Source organism: Eurosta solidaginis, chromosome 4 (assembly GCF_040869045.1).
Source record: "Eurosta solidaginis isolate ZX-2024a chromosome 4, ASM4086904v1, whole genome shotgun sequence".
NCBI classification, from domain to species: Eukaryota; Metazoa; Arthropoda; class Insecta; order Diptera; family Tephritidae; genus Eurosta; species Eurosta solidaginis.
Genome location: NC_090322.1, coordinates 17,023,838 through 17,050,075, shown reverse-complemented (window position 1 = coordinate 17,050,075; position 26,238 = coordinate 17,023,838). Strand labels below are relative to the sequence as shown.

General features: G+C 40.4%; 1 protein-coding gene across 2 annotated transcripts in view; it reads right to left on the bottom strand.

Annotated features, from left to right (window-relative positions):
* The window catches only part of norpA (no receptor potential A), a 268,904-nt gene that overhangs the window by 15,862 nt on the left and 226,804 nt on the right, over positions 1-26,238 (bottom strand). Inside the window, exons 7-15 of one of the 2 annotated variants that reach the window (XM_067780408.1) lie at positions 21,297-21,376; positions 7,607-7,843; positions 6,108-6,274; positions 5,823-6,033; positions 2,729-2,822; positions 2,469-2,633; positions 2,050-2,407; positions 903-1,962; positions 619-822 (exon numbers count right to left, since the gene is read on the bottom strand). In XM_067780408.1, coding sequence (XP_067636509.1) covers positions 619-822; positions 903-1,962; positions 2,050-2,407; positions 2,469-2,633; positions 2,729-2,822; positions 5,823-6,033; positions 6,108-6,274; positions 7,607-7,843; positions 21,297-21,376 — 2,576 coding nt within the window. Of the gene's footprint in view, positions 1-618; positions 823-902; positions 1,963-2,049; positions 2,408-2,468; positions 2,634-2,728; positions 2,823-5,822; positions 6,034-6,107; positions 6,275-7,606; positions 7,844-20,747; positions 20,828-21,296; positions 21,377-26,238 lie in introns of both variants that reach the window. The other variant, XM_067780409.1, reaches the window with a different exon arrangement.

Sequence of the window (26,238 nt, the reverse complement as noted above, 5' to 3'; positions counted from 1 at the left end):
GAGCAACGTTTTTCATTTTCAGTTTTTTATTTGCACTTTTCCTTTTGTATTGACAGTAGCTGCTTTGCTACTCAATATTAAAAAAAAAAAAGGGTGTTCAGAAATTTTTGATGTTGGAAACGTTGCTATTGCAAATAAAAGCTACGAATAGTGAACAACTTTTTCATTTTCAATTTTTTCTTTGCATAACTTCGTTTGTTTTTCAAAATTTAAAAAAATACTACCGCAATACAAAAGTATTTCCCGTGACATAGCAAACGCATAACCGTGTATATTGTTCGTTTATTTTAGAAAATATGCTACACAAGTTTGCGATGCAATGACTATTTGCACAAAATCCGGAACTCCCTTATTATTTCGTATTGAAAATTGTGAAAGTCTTCTGAGTGAAAACAAAAATTTCTTCACGCAGAGCATAGCTTATAGCAAGCACGCTGCCGTCAGCCTTATAGCTCGACAAGGTACTGTACTTCCACATTACATTTGGAAGTTTTTGGGTCTAACAGTTTAGTCTATAAGTTTTCGGTCGAAACCTCAATATAAACTCTTTTAGGCCTTATGGAGCCCAGACTCCAAAGTTAAAGCACTTTACTACAACAATCTTTTGAAGCAACTCACCGCGCATGGCGCTCCTCAAGCTGTTTGACTTGTTGCGCCTGCACTGTTAGCATCAATGCCTTCATTGCTTCCTGTGAATCTTGTACGTGCTGACGCAGCATATCCCATTCTTCCTTTTTGTGTTTGGCAATCATTTCCGTCCATTGCTGAGTTTGATCAGTGATCGCATTTTTGATTGACGTATCATTGCGTATCTCATCTTTGCTGTGAAATAAAATAAAAAGTAAAAAAAAATAGAGTATTATTTTTTGTGAGCTCTATAAGAATACAACCATTCTGCCAACCTCTTTCCTTTGATTAGCCGATCGATAGCTGCATTTTGATTTTTCTGCATGGTCATGCGCTCTTTGGTATGTTTCTTTTTAAGCGTATCCAATTCCTTATTCTGCTTTTTAGCCACTTTCTGGAAGCCCTTCTCGCCGCGCAGTGACTCCAGCGTTACCGGCTCGAATACCAGTGGTGGTTCCTTTTTCTCCTCTTCCTTGGCTTTGCCCGCATCACGCGCGGCACCACCACTTTGCTCTTCAATGCCTAAAGCTTTCATTTGTTCATTTTGTTTTGCTGCAGCTCCAGCAAATCCTTTTGGATCCGACAGCATAGCCATGAAATCTTCAAAGCCATCAGGTACATAAATCTTTAATTCGATGTTGACGAAAAGCATAGGCAACGACATGGGAAAATTTGCTTCTGTACGTAAGGAAACGTGACGATAGCCCGCTTGTAAACCATCTAACGGCAGTATACGTTGTCCGATCATTTTGCCACTCTCTTCATAGACGCCGAAACGTAGCACAGCTAAATCGGGCAGCACTACTTTACGAAATACGAACGGATCTTCATTGTAGACCGGATTCAATCCGTTATTAGGCACCAAACGTGTACGGAACTCCTTTTTCACTGTATCCGATGGTAGACCAAACATATCCACCTCGACATAGGTGCCAACCTTTTTGTCTGACAAAAATTGGCCAGCAATAATTTTTACCGAACATTGAGCAGCAATCACACCGTCCACAGGTGCATCGGCAAATGGATCGAAATCCTTATCTGAACGACGCATAAAATCCGGTTTGAGTAGATAACCGCAGCCGCCGTTATATTCGAATTTACCCTGATTCAATTGCATGGGCAGATCGGAGGTTTGGAAGTTCAGTGAGACCATTTGACAGCCAGCATTCCAAAACACTTGCGGCATATAATTGGAAGAATCGGCGCGTGTGCCTTTTGGATAAATGCGTGACATTTGACGTTTATTATAATTGACAAAGTCAATGGAACTCTGTTTTAGGTAATTCATGCCCGCCGCTTCAGCGAACGATGACATATTGTGAGCGATGTTTTTCTCTGTTATGGGGAGGTGGAAAACAAACAAAAGAAGACATATTAGTTACGAAAGGCCCTCACATTTTATATCTCATCATATACACTTACCAATTGCCTTATCGAAGCCTTGAAATTTAATCGGTTGCGCATAGTTAACCATTGAGGATAGCCAAGGATGTACATTCGTCGTGGAGCCGCTGTAATTGACTGCTGCTGCCTCCGCTTCGGGTGCAGCGCCATCTGCACCTGGTTCGCCTGGTGGTGGTGCAGCTGCAGCTTCTGGTGGTGGTGCGCCTTCTGGCGGTTTGGCACTTGCATCCTCCTCAGGATCGTCATCCGTTTTCAGTTCGCCCTTCAACCAAAGTTCCAGTTCAACCTTCTCAACTTCTGGTTTCATGCGTTTATTCTTTATAAGAATTTTACGTTTTAATTTACTAGGCGGTGGGAGTGGTAAACCGGGCTCGAGCTGTGCATAATCAGGCGAGAGTTAGTGCTGTCAATTGAAAAATTAAGCTGTGATTACTTACCGGATGATCGGGCAAAGGTTCCTTTAGTAATAGTTCACCAAAGAAGTCATCACAGTATTTTGCTAATTTATATTGCTGCGCACGATTGCAGTGGTTCTCGAAGGATAAGATAACTGGATATTCAGAGGCGACGAATGCACAATCGGCAATGGCTTGAATACAATCCTGTGGAGAGCAGAAAATTGGGGTTAAAACGCGATAGTCTGCGAAAACTCTTTGAGGTCTTGTTAAATATTTTCTGTGTGAGACAAATAACTTACCTTGAATAAAATTTCAGTACAGTAGGCGTGGCCGTGAGTAACGATGGGTTCCTCATCTTCACCTTTGCCGTTCCAGCAATCCAGTTCGACGCATCTGTAGGTGAGAAATGAGAAAAACACCAAAGAGCTAGTAAAACGTTTGAGACGAATGAAAGGAACACAACTTTACGTTTTATGTATATCTTCTTTAGTAGAAGTGAAAAGCAAAAGAGAGTCAAAACTCTATTACTTTACAAAAGCTCTCTAAGAACCAGATATTTCTGTGGGACGGTTTAAAAGGCAAGACATCTGTCGGATTTCAGTTGGAAAAAACTGCATCGCATTAAAATGAGTAACTTAATTAAATAAGTTTTAGGGAAATATGTTTTCTAAGTTCCATGTGAGCTCCTGTTCCTATTTCGGAAAAGCCACTATAAGATCCCTTAAGATTTCAAACGAAACTTGCTACGAATTGTTTTAGAAAAATAGCCGTGAAGAGATGGACTCTCCTGGACGTAAAACCGTCATAAACATCTAGAAACCTGTTTCTCTAGTTTGTCTTTAAAGATCTCTAAAGCAACATATCTGGTCCAGTCAATTTCGTTAGAGGCAGCAGTATTTATTGCAGTAAGATGGTCACATTTCGAACTTTGGCTCCATGTTTCGCTTCGGCATTTGTTGCAGATTTGGCTTATTAGTTATGGGTTAGGATTCACTTGCGGATTTTGAGCAGGTTACGATTTGCGTATCAATTTCGGTTCCGGCTCCTGTCCCGAATCCGGTTCCTATTTCGATTCCGAGTTAGTTTTCGGTTTCAGTTTCGGAATGGGCCTCGCTTACGTTTTCCGGTTTGACTTCTGCTTCAATTCTTACTTTGGATGCGGTTTTGGTTCCGATCACTGATCCGGCGTGGCTCGAGGTTTTTATTAGTTTATGGCCTATTCAGGGGCACTATTCAGTAACTGTGAGTTTTAAAATGTACACTTTTTCTTCGTATAATTTGTATGAGAGAAAAATGTACATTTTAAAGCTCATAGTTACTGAATAGGGCCCCAGAAGTGTTCTACTTCATTAATTCCATCAAATTTTCAAATTAAGGAGAGTTTGTTTGAGGGTGAGAATAAAATTTCTTGCTACGGATTGATCATTTCTTTCAGTGCTAAAATCAAAGAGCTTTTCAATCTGGCATAAAGGAAAAATCAAATCAAAGGATCGATGTACCAAGTTTTTGCTAAAAATGTGCCCTATCGGACAAACTCTAGAATTATCATCATTGAAACAAGAAGCAGAAAAAGGCAAAATTCAGATACCCAACAAACCCTCGAAACGAAGCTCTCGTGCCCCCAGCGGGTTAGAAGGCTTAGAATACACCCGCGGTAGGTATACCTGTCGTAAGAGGTGACTAAAATACCAAACTGATTCCAGGGATTGTGTAGTACAACCCTTTCAAGGCGCTGCGAGCGCAATATATAGCTTCTCCAAACCAAATTGTCAACATCACCTACCCGTGGCGAATCCTGTTTCTTTAGCAGCCCAGGCTCTGGGGACCCCAAGTTCCTCATTGATCTAGGGGGTCGGAAGGCGGTATGGCCTAAAAGGTTTCATGTGGTCATACCAAATCGTTCCCGTGATGGTCGGGCTAGTGCTTGTTACCGGAACGTACCGGATCTGCATGCTGGAAAGGACCATCAACATCGATAACACTACCCAAAACCTTCGGGGAGTATCCTTATCGCTACAAAAACTACAACAACAACAGGCTCTTATGATTGAAAAACTCTCTGCTCCTGGTAATTTCTTCAGGTATCATGAGGTTACCCGATAAGGAAAGCTCACTTGGACAACACGAAGGTCCGTTGTGATACCACATACACCAAAAATAACGGTGACTTAAGAGAATCGTTGGGTAGAAACGATAAAGCTCCGAATGATACCGGTCTGCACTCGCATGGATACCCACGGGACACTGCCCTGTCAAAACCCCAATAACATTGATAGGTGAGCCTTAGTGAACCCAATTATTTCAGCAGACCTCCTGCCATCCACTTTCTGCCAGAAAGATCTTAATACCCTGCAAAACGTGGTGTCCGCCCAACGTTTGCTGAGCTGACTCGAGGCCCAGCTATAGAGGAGCAATCCACAGGTGGCCAGCGGAATACCGAAATCCCTACAGCCATCTTCATCCGGTTCAGTTGTACCGATGCGTGCTAAGAGATCCGCTTGACAGTTACCCGGGATACCACTATGGCCCGGGACCCAGATAATCTTAATTGTAAAAAATAATTCGATGCAATCGTAAGAGAGGTCAGACCACCTTCGATCGCACTGTAGTTGAGCTCAAGGCCTTGATAGCCGCTTGGCTATCAGAGTAGATGTTAAATTCCCTAACCGTAGTAGCACTGGATAGCATTTCATCCACCGCATCCTTAATCGCAGCAACTTCCGCTTGGAATACACTGCAGTGATCAGCCAACTTAAACTTGCGGTTTACATTTAGCTCTTGACAAAAGACCCCCCCACCAACAACCTTTCCGTTCAACTTCGACCCATCCGTGAACAAGTTAGCCGGTCGCATGCCCCAGATAATTCCTCTTCCCCAGTCCTCGCTCGGTGGAATGACTGGGGAGAAGGTTGTATAGGGAGCAGTTATCGGCATACAATAGTCCGTTCTGTCTGGGATAAATACGAAACTGGTAAGAAGGCTAGAGTGAAGAAAGCCTATAGCCCATATCACGAAGCCTGACCAACGACCGAGCCGCGGCCGCCTTCCCCGCAATATCTACTGGATATATGTTCAGCATGACGTTCAGTGCCAAGGTAGGTGTTGTTCTAAGAGTGCCACTGATACCGATCAGCGCCGTCCGTTGCACTGACACATTTTGGAGGTGCTGGCCGTGTCCAGTGCTTTCCACCAGACCAGCACCCCATATAGCAGAATCGGTATCATTACTCGCAATATTAAGAATAAAACCTCGAGTTCCTCTTGGTATGTATGAATCCTTTATCTGTACCTCTGAGATCCTCATGTATACTAAGAGGTTACCAACGTCTATAAGAAGGTATTGGATGCATATTTTATATAAAATTGCTTCCGGACTTATCCCCAACTACTTACCTACATCCCGCTAACATTGTCTGCCGATACATTTCCACTGAACTTTTACCACCAATTTGTCGTCCTGACAGATACGTATTATGTGAGCTATTTATATAGTAGTGAGCCAATGGCTGATCCATATCCATATACATTTCCAAACGATCCAAAAATACTGGCGCATTCTCATCGGACATCAAATAACGTTTAAAGCCATCCATTGATATTTGACCTAAAAAGTTTAAAAATAAAAAATTTCTTTAAACGAGCCCATTAGCGTAAACCCTAAGGACCTGATATACGCACCAGCAGTTTTATTCTCCTCACTCAATTCGTAATCGTTGATAATCTCCGTACAGCGTTTCTCATCGTAAAGTGGATATAAAATTTCATTCATACGTGGATCACGTTGCTTTTCATTCATAAATTGTACGAACTGCGCCATTGAAATTACTTCCGACTTACCCTTCGTGCTGTTGGTGAATAGACAAAGAAAGCGAGTTAAAGGTGGGAAAAAGAGAAAAATGTGGGTACGTCGGTGGGTACAAAAACGTAAAATGCAAATAAATAAATATTAAGTGACAATGGATATCGTCCGTGCAGTGGGTACGTGTGGGTATGCGTGGGCTGGACTGGCGATGACCAGTTGTGTGAGCAATTACTTACATGTGAACTCTGTTTACTTTAAAAATAGTGCAAGTAACTTCTTTAAATTTTCGAGATGTTGGTTGGTTGGTTGCTGTGCCGCCCGGATACCACAGATCCGAGCCCAAGTAGCGCACGAGGCGCCATTTTCATTCACATTTCTCCTGGAACCATTTACTGCTGATTTCGTAAGGCTAGTCGGTACTCCGTTCGAAACATTTGAAGCGGACGATAAACCTGCTGATATTTTTTACAGAGCATTTAGCTACTTCCTGAAATTTCGGCAGTATATAACTGCCCATAGTTCGAAACCTAGTGTATGCTACAAGTAGTGCGCTACTGTTTCTTTGCTGCAGCTTCTGCATATGCTGTTTAAAGGAATTCCCAGGCAAGATTTATTGCCTTGACCTATTTAGTAGATCCTCTGTTCTCTTACTGTCGTAACTCAGCCAGGTTTGGTTGGTTATCCTGCAGGTGTCCGAGGAGTATCAGCTGGACACAGCTGACTACTTGAATCTGCTATGTATGTTTATTTTAATTGATGTAAGTGTACGATGCATCTCGACTGCTTCCGCAGCCTGTAGCAGTGCCTCTGCCCTTTCAAGTTCGTTTTAATTCTCGTTGCCCTCGATATTTCTGTGAACAGGTACCCATATACAGCTGCCTACGGCCTTAGACGAAGTGATGGGGGAGTTAAGCGGCATGAGCGCTGCTTGGTTATCTGAATAAATGCACGCCTAGTGCGTCGGCTGAACATGCCAATCTAGGTCCCTACTCTAGAGAATTGTACAAATCAGTCTCAGCTCCTATTTATCATTCCAACCTGTCCCTGGCAGTATCAGCAATTTCCTCACGATCAATAACCGAGATCCCCTCAGCAACTCTGCAAATCGATCTGTCTGTCAACCATTCACAAACGTTTGTGCGCCGGTCACTTCATTGAAGCTTCAGCAGAATCCTTTTAACTGGCATCTAGTTTATTAAAGTTTTCAAATATATGAATTAAACTAGAGACTTAGAACAATTTTAGAGTACTCTTTTTCTACCCACCAGTTCACCACACACCCACACAACATAAGAGTACAAATTTATTACCCATTATGAGGTCATGATCTTCATGTACTAGCACCCACGCACCCTGTATTTCGTGCTTAACTTACATGGATGTGAAAAGTTCCTCGATGTCATTACGTGGGCACACCTTATGGTATAACGCATAAAATTTATCAAATGTGAACTCTTCTTTGGTCATATTGGCACTTTTATCGTCCGGTAATCCCACGTCTTTAAAACATTGATAAACCAACTTCTCTGTTTTGCCGGAAGCAAAAGTTTTCGCAACCACTTTTACTGGTATTTTGCCACCCTTTTCCACTGAGAAGCATAAACGCATCCAACTGTGTGTAGTAGATTAAAAAGGGAAGAAATATTAGATGTTAAAAGCGGAACTCGAGATAAAGAAGTTAGTACGTGTATGTAGATGTACAAATGACTTGGAGACATAAAAATGTGCGACAAATAAATTCTGTGGAAAAAGAAGTAATGCAAAATACGTACCTACTTGGTTCTTTGGCTTGTAACGTCATATTTACTTTATTGTTTGAGGCGAGGCCGTATGATTTGCTTACAAAACGGATTATTGCTTTTAGGTTGGAGCTGAAGCCTTTTTTTGTCATTAGTATTGACGTCAGAATAATCATGACTGATACTACTTATGGCGAAGAGCTCTACGATCTATATAAATCAATGCCTCCGTCTTAAATAAGCAACCTTGGCTTGAGTTTGGAGTTCTTATTAGCAGCTAAGGGTTACACATCAATGGGCAGCGTAGAATAACTAAGAAAGTCTGGGAATCGCAAAGTCAGAGTGGCGTTAGAAGGCTGACAATGGTAAAAAAAGGAGTGACTGATTGTCAACGATAACCGAAATCGAGATAAGTGCTGTCTAAGCTGTCCAGCTTTGGGCTTAAGGCGATTCGCGACGAAAAACTTAGCGGTGCTTGAATGGAACGCATCTAGCTAGGTCGGAGATATAGGATTTTCAAAATGACAATATCGGCGTCAATAAACAATGCCTAAACTTCTGGTTAACTATTACATAAAAAAGCAGCTTTTCTAGTCGTTGGAGCCGGATTAGAGCCGCAGCTCTACAATCAAGCATGTTTAGCTTGGAAAAAGTATAAGTTCTTTCGCTTCAGAGTTGCACCATGCCTCGGTGCGTGGTAAGTAAAAAGCATAATTTTTGAAGAGCAGATAGAAGAGGGATGGACCTAGCGAAATTCCCTACTCTGTTGCACAAAACTCCTCAAAGAGAAAAGCAGTACTAGCAGCATAAAATCTAACGGGGATTTGTGTAATTAAGGTGCAGTGTTGGGAAGTGTAAAGTATATTTACGTGTGTCGGGGTTGATTCTGGACAAGTAAGAGTTTAAACTGTTACAGTATCCAGAACGAACTTGGGCCAGGCTGACTCGTGTCTCCTCTGGTAGCGTGCTTTCTTCTTCTGCAAGAGTAGGATATTGTCTATTAATAACGAGGTTCACCGTGCGCGTCCTGGTAAAGGTGTTTACCCCTTCTGTGTGGGTTTTGCTTAAAGCCTTCTCACGCTTGTCTGGATCAAACGTCTGTGTTGGCACGTGTCGAATCTAATCATAGTGCTTATGGAGATGTTCCCTTAATCCTCGTGGAGGCGAGGCTAGATCAAGCAGTTGTTTACTAGGGTGTCCTGGCTTGTGACAGTTTAGCAAAAACTGTCTGTTCGGCATTTCATTGTGCTCTTTGATGTTGAGCTCTTTGGCCTCACTTTGTAGGTGATGTTCAGGGGTCATAAGGAGACATCCCGTGGTAGTTCTGATTGCAGCATTTTGACAGGCCTGCAGCCTTTTCCAGTATGTGTTTTTCAAATCAGGCGATCAAACTGGTGATGCGTAGCACATGAGCGGCCGGCCAACTGCTTTGTACGTGGTAAGAAACGTTTCTTTATCTTTTCCACCAGGTGCTGCCGGCAAGCGACTTGAGAATTTTGTTGCGGCTTTGTACTTTAGATACAATTTCGGTGGCATGCGCCTTGAAGGTGAGAGTATTATTGAGCGTTACCTCTAAGATCTTTGCGTGATTGACAGTCGGTAGCGTGATACCATCGACGTGAACGCTCAATATTTGCGTCAACTGTTCTTTCACGTCGTAAACAGAGTGGCTGTGGATGTCGTCGGTGATAATCCTAGGTTGCGCGAGGTGAAAAACTAGAAAAAAACGGGAAGATAGCTGTTTATTTGGGAAACTAAATCATCTATTGAAGAGTAAGGTCCCGTTGGCACAATCATGCAGCTGTCGGCATAGGAAATGATTGTAACTACTTCTGGTGAGGTAGTGAGCTTTGATATGTAGAAATTAAACAGAAGCGGGGATAGCACGCCACCCCGTGGTACCCATTATTTAATTCTCCTAGGCTTCGAGATTTCGTTTCTAAATTGAACCGATACTTGCCGATCATTCAGATAATTGCGATCCATCTTTTTAGGCAATTGGGGAAGTGCGAGCCTTCTATGTTTTGGAGTGGCGTACCGTGGTTGACTGGTTCAAAAGCTTTTGACAGGTCGAATGCCAGGAGCACTGTACTGTGATAGGGGTTTTTTCTGATTTAGTCCGGAGTTTAACTGAGTGTCTGTGGCGTTTAGCACGGTGGTAGTGCTATGCATTTTGCGGAAGCCATGTTGTTGGGTGCCTAGCCGAAGGTTCGCATTAAAATAAGCGAGCATTTCGAATTCCAATGTCTTCGCTACTGGCAAAAGGATTGATATGCGGCGATATGATTCGCTTTCGAATTTAGCCGGCACTTGGTACTAACGGCCTAGTATTTACTTCTATATCACACCAACACTCTGACTAATTTATTATGCACTCATTTAACCTAATTTCCGTTTGCTATTTGTCCTGTCACTTGAACTTACCGCGGCTTACATGGCTTGCATGTGTGTGTTTGCTTGCTTATGTATATGAAAAAATATACCTAGCTGGAAATATGTGAAACAGTGTTGTACAGCGTTGACAGTATTGGAAAATGTTTGAATGCGAAGTGTGCAATAGATGTTAACTGCCAGTAAATAGTACAAGCCCAAACAAATTCACTGTTTACATCGAAGAACTTAAGAAGCTTATCACACACGACTTGTATGTGAAATACAAAGAGCTCCGCATGGCGCTAGTGTGCGTCACTGTTGTGGTAGAGCAAACATATGCCATTGCATATCTACAAAACTATTTGGTTGTAGTTACATATACATACATATACCCCTGTGTTTACTGAGCACTCTTAACCCATCTCGTTTTTGTGATAGCACAGGAAATTGACCAATGCAAACATCATGCCCTTCCTTGTGTTTCACTATGCATACTCTTGTACATATGTATGTATGTACTACATTCATATGTTGAAAGCAAATTATTCGAGAAGTCAATAAATTATAAACTAATTATTTGCAATTACTTATGTAAACAGTGTAGATGAGCAAGAGGGCAGAGACAACAAAGTATAATACTGAGTGCAATAAAAACATTGCAGGGATTATAGAAAATTATTTCCTTTTTTGGAAAATGAGTGAGATATTGCTTTGGAGCAGTTGGTCGAAACTAACAGAGCAATATTTTAGATTAGGATTGGTGCGTTGCAGTCACTTCATACATCAAGTAAATAGGTCTATAGTGTTTGTGTGAATTTGAAAGCGCAACATGAGCACCACTGTTTTACAAAGAATAAGTGCGCCAAAACCATGGCAGTATAGAATGGGCCTTAATAATATAGAAACCAGGGCGATTGTTAAATCTCTCCATAGGGCTGATGTAAACAACCACGTTTACAGACAGACGTTATCAATGCTGGAGAAAAACATTATACAAGCTGCCATGGGCTCAGTGACTGAACGATAAGAAACGCCATCCTAAGAAATATTCTCTCTTCACTACTGCGGTATGTCGCACTAAACAGCATAGTATTCGAACTCGAATAGAGATTAAGTGAAGGTAGTAATTAGCACATGCGGACGATGGTGTTATTGCGGTATGTGGACCGTTCCGCTACACGTTAGGCGAAATACGAGCAGGAGCACATCGAAAGCTGCAGCTCTGGACTGCCAAAAATGGGCTCAATGACAACGCGGATAAAACGGAACTGCTGATATACGTTAATAAAACGAAAATTCTACAATTTTGACTACGTCCACTCAATGGCACCGAGTTGAGTAAAATAACTCAGCGTTGAAATAACTAGTAAGCTTAACTGGAAACACAACATTGAAATAACGTTACATAAGTCCTAGATTGAATACTACTCGTTTAAAAGAATAGTCAGCTAGAACTCTTGTCTAGAACCAAGGCTACTAATCTGGTTGTTGCCATAGAAAAGCAATATAATAACAACAAACTGTAAAAGTTGAAATGGAAAGCCTGCGCAGGCGTAATGAGAGCTCCTAGGTCATGCCTGAGGGACGCGCTAAGCATAATCGTGGTGATAGCGTTAAAGCCCCGTCATATAAGCAGTTTTTCACATAGATGCGTTTAACTCAATCTGAAGCATTATGAGTAGATTTGACGTATTTTTATTGAGAACGGTAGATTGGGTGACACTGGCACTATCTGACATGAAAATGTAGCCAACATGCAAATTTTGTTGCAAGCAAAGGATAAGAAGAAGAATTTGACATTTGCTTTGGCTAAGGGCGCTGGGACACTTTGCAAGTGAAACTATTTTTCCCACTCGTTGGTAAATGAATATGACACAAAATATGTTAACAAGTATTTTTGTTGTGTAGGGAGAATGTTTATAACAGTGCTTCGTATGAGAATGGGCAAGGCGAAGTAAACTTCAATTGCGAAGTCTGAAGTTCCTTCATATTTATAAACGCAACATCTTGGTTGATTGTGGCGATGTTACTGGGATGCATAAGCTTGTGTTAAATTGCCATGTGAAGACATAACATAAGACTACCGCTCGCCATGTTTGAAATTTGGCGGCATCTTTACGGTGCGCTTCCCCTCAAAAAGAATTTGGAGCTATGACCATAGTTTGTGAAGGGGGAGTAATCTCACTCTAAGCTGATGGGGTTAACCGTGCGTCGGCTGCGTAGTCGGATCAGGGAGTTTCGCTCAACAACTACATGCCGCACTGTACATTCGTTAACTAAAATCGAAAGGAACCAAGTTTCTCTGCTAGAAAATTCAATAAGTTGTTGAGAAGTATGCATACATATATTCGGAAAGCTAAGTAGCGCTCATGCTGTTTAATACCCCGATAACATAATCTTAGGTAGTCAGATACTGTAAAGGAACACTGCAGTTAGCGGTGAATTCCGCAAATATTGCACTAGCTTGGGTTATTGGTCAAAATTACATTGTTGTTGGAGTTGGAGAGAAAATGGGTGTGGAAGTGAGTGTGGTACTGGAATTTGAAGTTGTTAGTGGTTGTCGGACTATCCTGAGTGAAAGCGAGAGTGGGAATTGAATAGGAGCGGGTTCAATGCCAAAAAAAGCTCACTTTAGTTTACTTTGTTTTGAATATTTACGTATATGAAAACGTGGGTGAAACCCACGTATATGCTAGTATTCTAATAAAAGTCAGACTAAGGGCTGGAATATACCCTCAGTAAGGAATTTGTGTTAGAAAAGGCGACTAAAATTTCGGTTGACAAGTTTGGTTACTGTAAAACACTCATCTGGCTGTAAGTTCTATTTCTTACTGCCTTTTTTGACCTGAGGATGAGATGGCTGAGCATTTTCTGTCTTCGCAGGAACAGGCGGACCATTTTTGTGCACCGTCTTCGCTTGGAACCGTGTCCCACAAGGTAATAACTTCATTAAGTATTAGATCTAGAAGCAGCAAGTGGCTAAGTTCTAGGAAGCTTCTAGTATTTGCCAAGAGGACGGAGTTATTTTATAACATAGGTCCTGGCTTTTGATAGGGTTTTTCAGTTTGGTCGTTAGAACAAGCTTCTGGTAACACTACGAACTCATTCAGTCTATGTGAGGTCCTCTTGGACCGGCCAGTTCAACCTAACTTAACCTATCACTGAATATATGGTTCCGTGCCTGATCTTCGAAAGAGTTCTGTGGCCACAAATAAGCCGGAGGCTTGGTGCTAGGGTGCAGAAATGGCAGAACATACTGTACACGTGTATACCGATGGTCCGAAATTAAGGGAACGGGTTGGGTCTGCCGTTTACTGTGTCGATCCAGAAATATTTAGATCATACAGCCTGCCAGATAACTGTCTTTCAGGCGGAAATTATAGCCGCGAAGAATATATATATATAGTCAGGCGGCGTTTAAGGCAATAATCTCACACAGTACTTCATCAAGAAGTGTTCTGGAATTTTAAGAAACATTGGAAAAACTTCACCCAGGCCGGACCATACAGCTGTACTGGGTTCCCGGTTATAACGAGGTAGAAGGTAACAAAAAGGGAAGTGGGTTGTGAAGGATGGGTGCAGTGCTCGCTGAATCGACGGTAAATGTCCCAATCCGTTTGGGAGGAATCAAAAGGAGACAGGAGTTGCATATGAACCATCGATCTGGGAAGGCGTGGACAGAAGCGCGTGGCTGCAAAATTTTGAAGATCATGTGCAATTCCTACGATATTAGACTCACAAAGTGGCGCATATCTCTGAATAGAGAAGATTTAAGGCTTACGATGTGTATACTAACTGGACACTGCCTTTGGCGTCACATGCTGAGAGGTTAGGCCTCGTCAGTAACAGCAGGTGTAGGAAGTGTGAGCTGCAGGAAGAAATGGTTGAGCATGTTCTGTGTTCGTGTCCTGCCCCCGCTAGGTCAGGGCTCCAGATTTTAGGGGCGGTAGAGAGGCAGCAATTAAGCTAGGCCTAGAACGGTGCTAGTTTTTGCGAGTTATTCTATAACATAAGTCCTGGCAGCTGATTGGGGTTGTTCGTTTGGTCGTCAAAGAAATTCTGGTAACACTATGGACATATTCAGCCATTGCGAGGTTTTATTGACCGGCCAGTTAAACCTAACCATCACTGAAAGTTCTAGAAACAAAAACATTTCTAAAGCATTATCAAAATTCTAACACTTCGCATTTCTGGGACCAACATCCCTAATGAGAAAAGTCAAACGATGAAGCATTTTGCATAAATAAATAAGTAAATATCTTTGAACTGCTGCATAAATGATGCAGCACCACGAATGCACTTCTAAGTCATACGCTGCGGGGATTTATTTTTATTGCATTCTCAATGCGTTTCTTTTGCTTCTTATATCCGCCATAGAATATTCATGCTCTTGCTATTCAAAGCTCACTTAAATACATTAAACTTGCACATAGCTCCCAACACATTACTATTATCAATATCATCAACTCTTGACCCCTCGAGAATTTTCTTGTTGTTGAGCAAGGAAATGTGAACGTTGAGTAGCTTTATTTTTGTCCTTCAGGCCAAGAAAGGTTTCATTTCAGTGCGCGCCAAAAGGCATACTGCCAAAGAGTTACGCACAAAATTACAATAACAACTATTAGTTAACGTGAGAGAGGAGAAAATGATACTTTTGGCTGATTTTTTATTTATGATTGCAGTAGAAACTCTAAACATCTTTCGGATATAATGGTTAGATGGGTAATTGGGGGCGCTCGAATGACATAAGACGTCAGACGAATATTTAGAGAAAGGGCGCGCATATTTAAATTTGTGCTTTGCATGCTAATTTGGTGTTTCGTACCATAGCAAAGCATCTGTTTGCTTGATTTGAATATTTATCGTTTGTTGATATAGCTCGCGTACTACAGCTGTACAAAGGTTAGAGGTCATTGGAAGTAGGATATTAATGGTAGTGTAACAAATTTTGGGGATTTATTTTGCACCTTCTGCTAGCGTTCGAATCGCTGAACTGTCGAATAAATAACTCCAATATTCAGTATTGCAAAATGGTCTTTATTTAGACTACTTTGGGAGTAGTACTTCACAATAACAATTATACTTCACCAATAGCGTGTTTAAATCAAACTGATTTTTGATATTCCTTGCCTTGTACATAAGTGTGGCTGCTTGCTTCAATGTGTACATGTACATAAGTGTGGCTGCTTGCTGTTTTTGTTGTTGTCATTATTTACTAACAGCATCGTGATGCTAAAATTCACCACAATAGTAAATTAATAGTGGGAGAGCTTGCGTTCGGCACACAGCAAATGAAAACTACTAGATGGACTGCGAGTAAGTTCTAAGATTATTTTGCAAATTTCGCAGCCCACCAACAGTAAATAGCGCTGTTTGTAGCAGAAGCGTAGATAAACTGCTAAAGACGGCAGCACTTAGCTCTTAAAGATGTTTTCAGCCCTCATTAATGTTACTTTTCAGCTATTGCCTAGTGCAAACATCCAGATGTCTTCTCCCAAAATTTCGGAAAGTAAACAATCTTTAGAACAAGTCGGGACAGGGAGAAATATAGATGTATACTTGATGTCCCCGGTCATTTTTGAATAGATAATATTGTAACGAATTTAGGGAATTCGACTAAATAATTCCAATATTCAGTATTGCAAAATGGTCTTTATTTAGACTACTTTGGGAGTAGTACTTCACAATTATACTTCACTAATAGCGTGTTTAAATCAAACTGATTGACTATCGCTTGCATCGCGCTGCTTTTATACTCTCATTTAGACTCGTTCACGTTTTTCTCCTAAGGTCTAGACTTTTCATGGAATAAATGGATTATCTGGCTAAAGAGGGCGCAATCCTCGAAGATTGTAACGTAGATGACATGAATCAGATTGCCCGAAATGAAAAGGAGGCAAAATTTGCTTGATCAGCTGTTAAATCAAGCAGGCAAGGCCTGAAAACAAGCGCTGGTCGACGATAATGTGTAATTCTTACGCCATAACTATAACGAAGTTACTCTTATTACTAAACAAAAGTGATTCTGAGCTCATTATGAGCATTCTTACTGGACACTGCCTTCTGGCGTCACGTGATTTTTAATTGGGCCTCGGCAGTGATAGCCAATGTAGGAAGTGTGATTTGCAGGTGGATACGATTGAGTATGCTTATATTAATAATCTAGCTTTAAGAAGTGACAAAGCTAGATTATCTAGAAGAAGGAGATATTAATCATATCTAAAAGGAGGGGATAATTGTATAGGTGTTAGTATACCTCTTGTGTTTGGAAAGAAAACTGAGATATTTTACAACATCCGTCGAGCTCCTTTAATTTTACCCTATAAACGGCATCCGAACGGCAACTGCAAGGCATATAATGATACCGCAGTTTGTGTTGGAACACAGGCCAGATACTACTATTACGCATCAGCGTATGTAGGTCTCCACTTTAATTCCATTCCTGTTAAGTTGCTGGAGTATGTTGTCTATGCAAAGCCAGCGCGTGAAGCGCAGATCTACAGAAGTGTTGTGATGTCTCTAGCTTTCTGCTAAGGACTTATTACTCGGGATCGCAGAGCCGCTCGTATTAATCTTAGAGTATGATCTTCATTAACAAACATTGTCTTGTTCTCAGCCGCATACTGTTGAAGATTCCCTTTTTGTTGCAGAAAGAAGCCAGGGTAAACTGTCTAGATTGAGTAGTCTAGGAATATCATGTTAATCTTTTGTATGCTATCCCATACAATGCGAATATGAGTGACTAATGTAATTGTGCTTTTCATGACTCTTCTAGTTCACCTTTAGAATAGAGATCACCCAAGTGCATCTACAATTTCGGAGAACTTAATATAGCCAAATACAAGCCATCACCAACCTGGCTATCACCAGCGAGCTGTTTTTCGTAATATCACAGAGACAATTTCTTCCGAATTAGGGGATTTATTTGGTAAAAACTGGTTGACTAGCTCATTCGTTGGGGGCAATACTGCTGTATATTTCCATAGCAGCTCCAATTCTTCTGCGTGCTATCTGTACGTCGTCTTTCTCTACAAAAGATGGTCAAGATATGGGGGAATTTCTCGAAGAGTGCTTAGGTGATTCGATACAGGAGCAAAAGTCTTTCGGCAATTAATCTTTTGTCTTTCGTACAGTTGTTTTATAGTATTTGCGGTTATCTATGTTATGATTACGAGTGTGCAAACTTCTTTTGAAAATTTTTCGAGACTCTTTGCTGAAAATATTATAAAGGGAGTATATAACTTTTCGCGCTCAAACTAATTAGGTCGAATGGCAGTAGAGATGGCAGAACGCTTGGGCTTGTCTCAGAGTCAAATTTGCCAAGGGATGGCGGACGTAAAATCGTTCAATATACATCAGAGCATATGACCTCTTACGGCATTAAGATAGACCAGTATTGAAATTTCTTCTTGGTTTACGGTGAGAAAAGCAACATCTGAGTTTAAGCAGATACCAAATAGTATTCACCTGTAATCCCAAAAGCTACTAGATACTCTACAGTTGTCAAGCCAAATACTGCTGTCATCGCTCACAGATGCAACATGCCTTCCACCTTATTTACCAGCTTTATTTACTAAGTTCAATGCAAGGAGGATTGAACTGAAATCGTAGGTTCTACAAAACAAAAAAGACATCAATACAAATAACGATGCAGCCCTTGACATGCTAATGCGCGCACTTATTTTCTTCATTCTTTTTTTCTTTCTCTGTTTTCATTAGGGATTTGCGTAATAGAGTAAGATTTTTCTTGTTGATTGTTGCCTATTTATCATTTAAGTGTTTAGTGTGCATTCGCGTACTTTGGCCTTTTCAATTGTTTCTTGTCATTGATATTTTAAGCAGCGAATTTACAGGCAAAAGGATTACATGAAAAATGTAAGAACCCGCATTGCCTGAATGAAAGAATGAAAAATGAGTGGTATTTAATCTTGATCAATGAAATAATGACGTTATAATGAGGAATGAGTAACTGCAAAGACCCAGTTTGCGAAAGCTCATATGTCTTTATAAGTTAGTTAACTAAGAAAGAAGGATTGGAAATACACGTCTCGGCTGTGGAAGCTGGGAACGTTATATATTTTAGGCCTTCGTCACATAGCTCTGCTCTCTGGAAGAGTAGGTTGGGTTTGCTGGGAATCGAAGCGACTATATTGTGACGAATTTTGGGAAATTCCTGATAATTATGCACCTTCTGCTAACGTTCCAATCGCTGAACTGTCGAATAAACAACTCCAATATTCAATATTGCATAATGGTATTTATTTAGTCTACTTTGGAAATAGTACTTCAGTACCTGAGCTTGCGCTGCTTTATACTCTCGGTTACCTCGTTCGCCCATTTCTCCTAAGGTCTAGACGTTTCACGAACATCCCTTTTAGAACCAAGCATGGGAGTTATTTAGCTATATACATTTATATCTGTAGTTTATGTTTTTCTTGTAGCCATATGCATGTGTATGTGTGAGTAACAACTTCTGCCCTTAGATGGCCGCTACATATATGTATGCTAAATAATCTCTCCGCTTTAAGCTGCTGGTTATGTGTATGGAATATTCTTCGTTGCCTTGTACATGAGTGTCGCTGCTTGCTTTAATATGTACATGTTCATCAGTGTGGCTGCTTGCTGTTTTTGTTGTTGTGATTATTAACAGCATAGTGATGCTAATATTCGCAACAATATATACTCGCAGTCTGCTTAGCGGCAGAAGTTTCACGATGGAGTGGTGAGAATCTGTAGACCGCTATAGGGAGGTGTACTTCTATACTTGCGCTGAATCGTGTTCGTAAACGACCTACTCCAAGAGCTTGAATGTAGAAGCTGGTAAGTTTCCCTTTCTGACGGGTAAAAAAACCAACGCCTCTAACACCAATATATCTCCAATGATCGCATCTAATGGCGCGAAGCACTGCTACAAAAAAAAAAAAGAAGTAAACAAAGCTTTATAAGCAATGTTTCTGGGCAGCCTGCTGGACGTTTTGCTTCCATTTATGAGAATTTTTCATTTCAGACTAGTTGTCATCCTTAGTATGCCAGGGCTAGTTTTTTTCACAAGAAGATGTACGATCCCTTCGTTCAGATCAACTTTAATTGGGGTAGTACCGCCGGTAAGCTGGAGTGAGAGTCTAATATTGACGACAATGCTAAAAGGGCCTCGCTTGCTGTGTCTTTCTCGCGCCAGGCCATTGGTGTGAAGGAGAAAATACGGCTTTCATTCTCAAAGTACGAAAAAATTACTGCTCCCTGGCTAAGTAATTTTGATCAATTAGTTTCAGATTATGACATTGGATCTAAAACTCTGCAGCGAATGTTTTAACATCACGCTTACCACGTTTGCAGTACAAGCAGTTTGAAAAATTGGGCTTTGTACCAGCTGATTACAGTGTCTCAGAAAGTATTCGAGATGTAGCGGGTGAGAATGAGGAGACATAGGGGCAGCCTTTGACTTAGGAGTTAACTTAGCGCTTGATTGGTGACATCTTGGCAAGCCAAAGTAGAATTTAATATCAACCCCGAAAGACGGGACAACATCTATCAGGGGAATTAGTGCAATTATCTTAGATGGTTTATATTTGCGACCTTTACCGAAATAAAGAATCTGCTATTAGAATTGCTGGTAACTGTAGAGAACGCGACATACCGAATGCATGTCCAGCTTGTAAAGTGCCCCCACATGAAACCAACCATCATTCCAATTGCAATGTGAAACAACGCCTCTAACACTCTTATCTCTTTGGTTCAACCTTTGTTGAAACAACAAGTTTCCCCGAATCCACGTTAGAGCATCTTGATGGCAATTTGTGGGTGATCACACTTATTGGATAGGGCGAAGCACGGCTACAATAGCAACAACAAAAAGTCTGCATGCTTAGAGTGTGGAATCCTGTTCTAGTCTCTATAGTTTCGGCAAATTTGCAGACGACACTGCCGAGCACATCCTTACATAATGAGTGCAGTTGCGAGAAGACAGAAGATGCTTGGTTCAGTGAAGCTAGAGAATAGGCACTCCATCAAGCCTTGATTTCTCAAAATAAACTATATCTTATATGTTAGATTTTCTGCTATATCCCATCCTTAAACTAAGTCACGTGACTTTCATCACATGATTTCCATCACATGACTTTCGTCACAGCGAATCTTTCACATGATTTCCCTCTTATGAATTCCTTTGCACTGTTGTCTTCAAATTTAGTTCTCAATATAAACAACGCTGCCCAAGAAGTTTACCTTCGAAAACTTGTTATTTTCACCCAAGTAAGCAATGTAATCGTGACCAGAATTCTATTAAAGCGACAACCCTACACTGCACAACCCTACACGCGATACTTACCTTAATACGCATTTGATCGAATAATTTTCTAAATTGTAAAATAAGTTTGTAGTTATAAACACTTTTTCAGTACTTACTGTTTCATAAGATTGGTTTTTGGGCAAACATTGGTAGCCTTGTTATTATAGTTTATAAAACGTAAGCCATCTTGCCAACGCTGATTTTAAATAAATATAAATTTTTTGTTTTTGCATTTGTAGAATTGAATTTTTTACGTGCAAATAAAATGTACAGACATGCAAAAGTATAGAATTTGAAAAAAAGAAAATTAGTTACTTAAAAAACTGCAAAAAATTATGCAAGAAAATTTAAGATAGAATGAAAAAACAATTTTTTTAAATAAAAAAAAGGCAAACATATAGATTGAGCACATATATGACATGCATTAGTGAGATACATACATGCATCGTGTTAAATAGAAAAGGACAAATATATACACTCTATGTTGATTAAACAGATACGTAACGAAAATGATAGAAATGGTATACTTCGAAGGAGAAAGAGAGCGAGAGATAAAAAACTGTTAGAAGCAGGAATGTGCAGGAACAAGAACGTGCAGGATCAAGAACTCTCATAAAACACATGTTGACAATATAAAGATTGGGACATTCCGTAATTTCACTTACTGCTTTTTTAAACACATCATCGGACATATATTATTTGCTTTAACATTATGTGTGATTTTTCGTATGCCATCTAACCAGATCTAAAAAAAAAAACAAACAAATATGAGATGAATCAAGCAGGGATTTTAAGGGCTGTGAGTTTTATTATTAAAATAAGTTTTGATATTAGAGAAAAATTGCAAAGTTTACAAACTGTGATGGTTACTAGGATATATTTCTGAGTTTCGCTTCTTCATCAGTTAGCTTTTCGGGAGCTGAGTATTGAAATCTCCAAACCTCATACTTTAAACTAGTGTAAAGGCAGATGCCTTTAACCACTCAGCCATATGAATGCCCCGCTGCTCGCTTTGCAATTCAGGTACATACTAATTCTATATGCTTTTTAATCCTAATTGTGTGTAATATTTATAGGCGCGCTAAGAGTTTAGTATCATTGGATTTTTATAGTGCTTTTGTTAGCTACTATATGGTCTTCCGTATCACACAGGGATAGACCCCATCCGGACCTGTTGAGTTGAATGGGCTGAAAGTAGACAAAGCTTATTGTACTCGCTTGACAGTGGTGAGATTTGTGGCGAGGCTTTTTTCTCTACCACTCATGGTGGGCAAGCCGCGCTTCGTGAGTGTTGATATACAGTTCGGAAAATTCGAAATTAGCTGAAATTTAAATTCAGTTGTATTCAACTGTAAACATCTTGTTTTGTAGAACTCGTAAATTTAAATTTTGTCTTTGAACTCTTAAACATTTTTAGTTTCGTTTCTCAATTAAACGCATTTCTAATTTCCCTTACAAATTGTAATACCAATGCCATCAATCAAGTCACATCTTCCCTAAATTTGAATACTCGTACAATTTCACTTGTTTTTTGGCAACAACTGTTGCATTTAATACGATTTTTGGACAAGCTACATTTTTAATTAAAAATTTACAGCATTTCGAAAATATTCATATGCATATATGATAACAAGCAATAATAGCATATTGTTATGCGAGTGTGTATGTGTCATGTTTTTAGGGCGCAATGTTACAATACACTAAACAACTTTTTTTTATTGTTTATACGCTTTTTCTACACCAGCGAATGCCTGCCACTTCCACAGCCATGACTGCCGCTTAATAATTTTTTCTTATACCAAAATTTTCTGACAAAAATACTTAATTCTGTGATGTGATATCGCAAGTGTTTTAAGTGATATGACGTGTTGATATGATATGATTTGAACAAGTTTGACATAAACTTTTTGTGGTAAGATTTGATATGTCACTGATCTAATAATCTCATATGATCTTATTTAGACTATGATGTATGTCTTAATTGGTTTGCTTTAATAAGACATGTTTTGATATCATCTGAACCTGCCTAAGCTGGTGTAAACTATTTGGTGTAACATCATTAAATGTGATATGGTGCTTTATGGTCCAAAGTAATATGATTATAAATTGTGTGATGTGATTTTTTTTAGCCTAATATGATACTGTTTGATATCATAAACTGTCATGGAAACGTCGATTTTATGAATTTTTAACTGATTTGATATCATATCACACTAGACTGTATATCAAACTAATATTGACGTATTTGGTATAATTGTGGTTTCCTATATCATCCGATGTTATCTTACAAGTTGTAACTGAGCGACTACTACAGCCGCATAACTTCCTATGATGTATGTATTAATTGATTTGCTTTAATAAGACATGATTTGATATCATCTGATCCTGACTAAGCTGGTGTAAAATATTTGGTGTAACATCATTAAATTTGATGTGGTATCTTCTGGTCCAAAGTAATATGATTATAAATTGTGCGATGTGATTTTTTTGCCTGATTTGGTACTGTTTGATATCAAAAACTGTCATACAATTGTGATTATGATAATGCTATCAATCGATACGTCGATTCGATGTATTTCTAACTGATTTGATACCTTATTTGATACCTACGATCGCAAAACACGATGTGTTCTTATCATTTATATGTTCTCATAAAATGTGGTATTCTATGATGTGACTTGAACAAATTTATTGTAGTTCAATGTCTACCAACATAATCTCACTTATGTGGTGGGATGCTATTCGATACGATATGATGACATAACTTAGGAAATGATGTGATTGAAATTTTGGTTTGAGAAATTTAAAAGAAAATAATAACTCCGTCCGAACGAAAATATCTTTAAAATGTGTAACAATTGTATCAAAACGGCAACTTAGCCCACAATAGTTCATGGCCCACTCACTCGAGTATATTTTGTCTGCGTATGTACGCACCTTAGAGCTAAACTCACAAAAACTCGCATAATCCGATCGAATTTACTACCGTAACTTTCATTGGTAACGCAAATTGCCTCGTAGAACTTAAAATTGGCAAACATTTTGATTGGAATTTTAGGTAATGCTTAGAGAAAGCAGAAAAGGCAAGGCTGCATGAAGTAGGCTAATGTCATGTATATGCGTTAATATGTTCGTGTGTATATGTGCGCGATGAAAACTATTGTCATTAACATAGTTAAACTAGTTTGTTGCGCCGTGGCTTGGCTTTTGGGTTTGGTTTCTCGAATATAATCGAATAAAGTGATAAGCTTCACAAATTGTTTTCTTAATGGAATCATGCTAGGAAAAATAAAACATGTTTCAATGTTCTTACGGCAGTAGAGTATAAAAAAGGACGGTCATTTCGACAGCATGTCATAATATCTCGGAGAAGTGTGTTTTGCGTTGGATGCCTATGGTTTCGTAGATGGGTTTTAAGTGGGTGTCAGTTCCATCTATTTTATTGAGATATAAATCAAAATATGCACCATGGTGACCCCAGAATGTGTTTTTACAATATGTGTATCAAACAGGATGTGTTAATGAGGGTTTCAACAAGGGCGGTGGTTAAGAAGACAAGCGAGAGGTAAAGGGAGAGGTATATAATAAGCAATAGGCTGAGGAATATAAAAAGGAAAGCAAGAGATATGTGTGAGAGTTTGAGAGGGGGAGAAAGATAAGTGTGAGAGGACGTAAATGGAGAGAGGTTGAGGGAGAGGAAAGCAAAGTGGGAGCAGGAAATGGAGAGAAATATGGAGAGAATGTAAGGGAAAGATATGAGGGAGAGGAAGCAAAAGAAGGGAAGGAGATGAAACAAATTAGAGGGCGGTTGAGAAAGAGAAAACAAAGTGGAAGTAGAAGTGAGAAAAATCGAGAAAATGAAAAGGGGAAGATATTTCAAAGAAACAGGGAACAAATATGAAGACGAAGAGTAATAGGCTGGGAAATACCGGGAAATTTTTTTTTCGCAGAAGCTCAAATATGACAAATGCCTTTATTTGCTGGGAGAGTAGATACATCGCTGGGAGGAATATTATCGGGTAGGATGAAATTAAGATCAAGGGAAATATACAGAGTAGAGCTGGGAGTTGGAGAGGGAGTGGTTGTGGACTAGGAGTGTAAATGAGAATGGAAAAGGGAATATTAGCGGGATTAGGTGTGGGAATAGGCATGGGTTTTTGAGTGGTAGGAAGATAAATGAAAAAGGGATGGACCAGAATAAGAAGAAAAATGAAAGATAAAGTAGAAGCGAATGGGATAAAGAGTGAATAAGAGAAGCGAGGCGCACTTTTCTAAAGTAGACAAACCAGTTTTTGAACAGGACAAAGTCTGCCGGGTACTCTATCTAGTTGCTAAATAAAAATGGGCAAACATGCCAACAGAGAACAAAGATGCTGACGATAGGGGACGATAGGGAAAATGACGCTTCCCAAGGCAGTCGGTTCTATGTACCGGAGCGACTCGAGATTTTTCCCGACGAAGGACTGTCATTTCAGTGTAACCCCATTTAATTTGTCGCGTCCCTCCCACAAATTGTCATCCTCCCAGCAGCTCCTTGCAGCGGGACTGCTCCTTATTCTCTTGCTCCGGGAAGGTATCGAATCCAATCCGGGTCGTCTCCTGACCCCGGTCCTGAGAAATGGTTATGCTGCATCTGCCGGAAAAGAATCTTTTTAGGACGGTCATACTCTGTTCAGTGTGTCTCGTGTAAGGGATGGTTGCATCGGACAGGTTGTTCTGGGCTTGATCCCAAAACCCGACGTCCACGTAACTTTTATAAATCTTTTGTGGCTCCTTGCTGTTCACGTCCAAGTGCGCCCCGTAGTCTACGCCTTAGCTGCATTGGGCGGTGCCACTTTCCTAGATGTTCTGGTCTCCGCGACGGCAACCCCCCGACGGGTTTCATTGCGCCATGTTGCCAGGTCGCAAACCCCAATCTACCGGGTACCCCAATGCTTGCCCAAGGACGCCCAGTCCCAGGGCAACAACAGCAGTTGCGTCCTGGCCTTCCTCAACCCAGGCGTAGTCACCCGTCACTTACTCCCAGAGTGGCGACGTCTCCCCCTATGCACTTCAGAATTCTGCAGTTAAACTGTAATGGATTAACTGGGAAGATCACGAGATATTCGATTTCATGAAGCGGCACAACATCCGCATTGCTGCGATTCAAGAGAATAAACTCACAGCAAGATCTGCACTGCAAACCTGTTCTGGGTATAATGTCCACAGAAAAGATCGCATGAGCGGAAATGGAGGCGGCCTCGCGTTTATCATACACCACTTTGTGCAATATCATATATTTGATCCTGGCATCGACCGCAGGGACAATGTCTTAGAACGTCAAGGCCTATCTGTCCGGTCAGGCGATGCAAACCTAGAAATCATCAACATCTACATCCCTCCTGCCACCTGTTGCCCCAGTGGATACCGCCCTAATATTAGCGCCTTACTCACTGGCAACAATCGCTTTATCTTAGGCGACTTTAATGCCCATCACGATCTATGGCATTCAAACTTGCGGGCGGACAGTAGGGGTGAGATGTTGGCGGATCAAATAGAAGAAACGACGTTCTGCACAATAAACGGAGAGGCCCCCCCACGTATGGTAGGAAGCTGTCACAGTTCTCC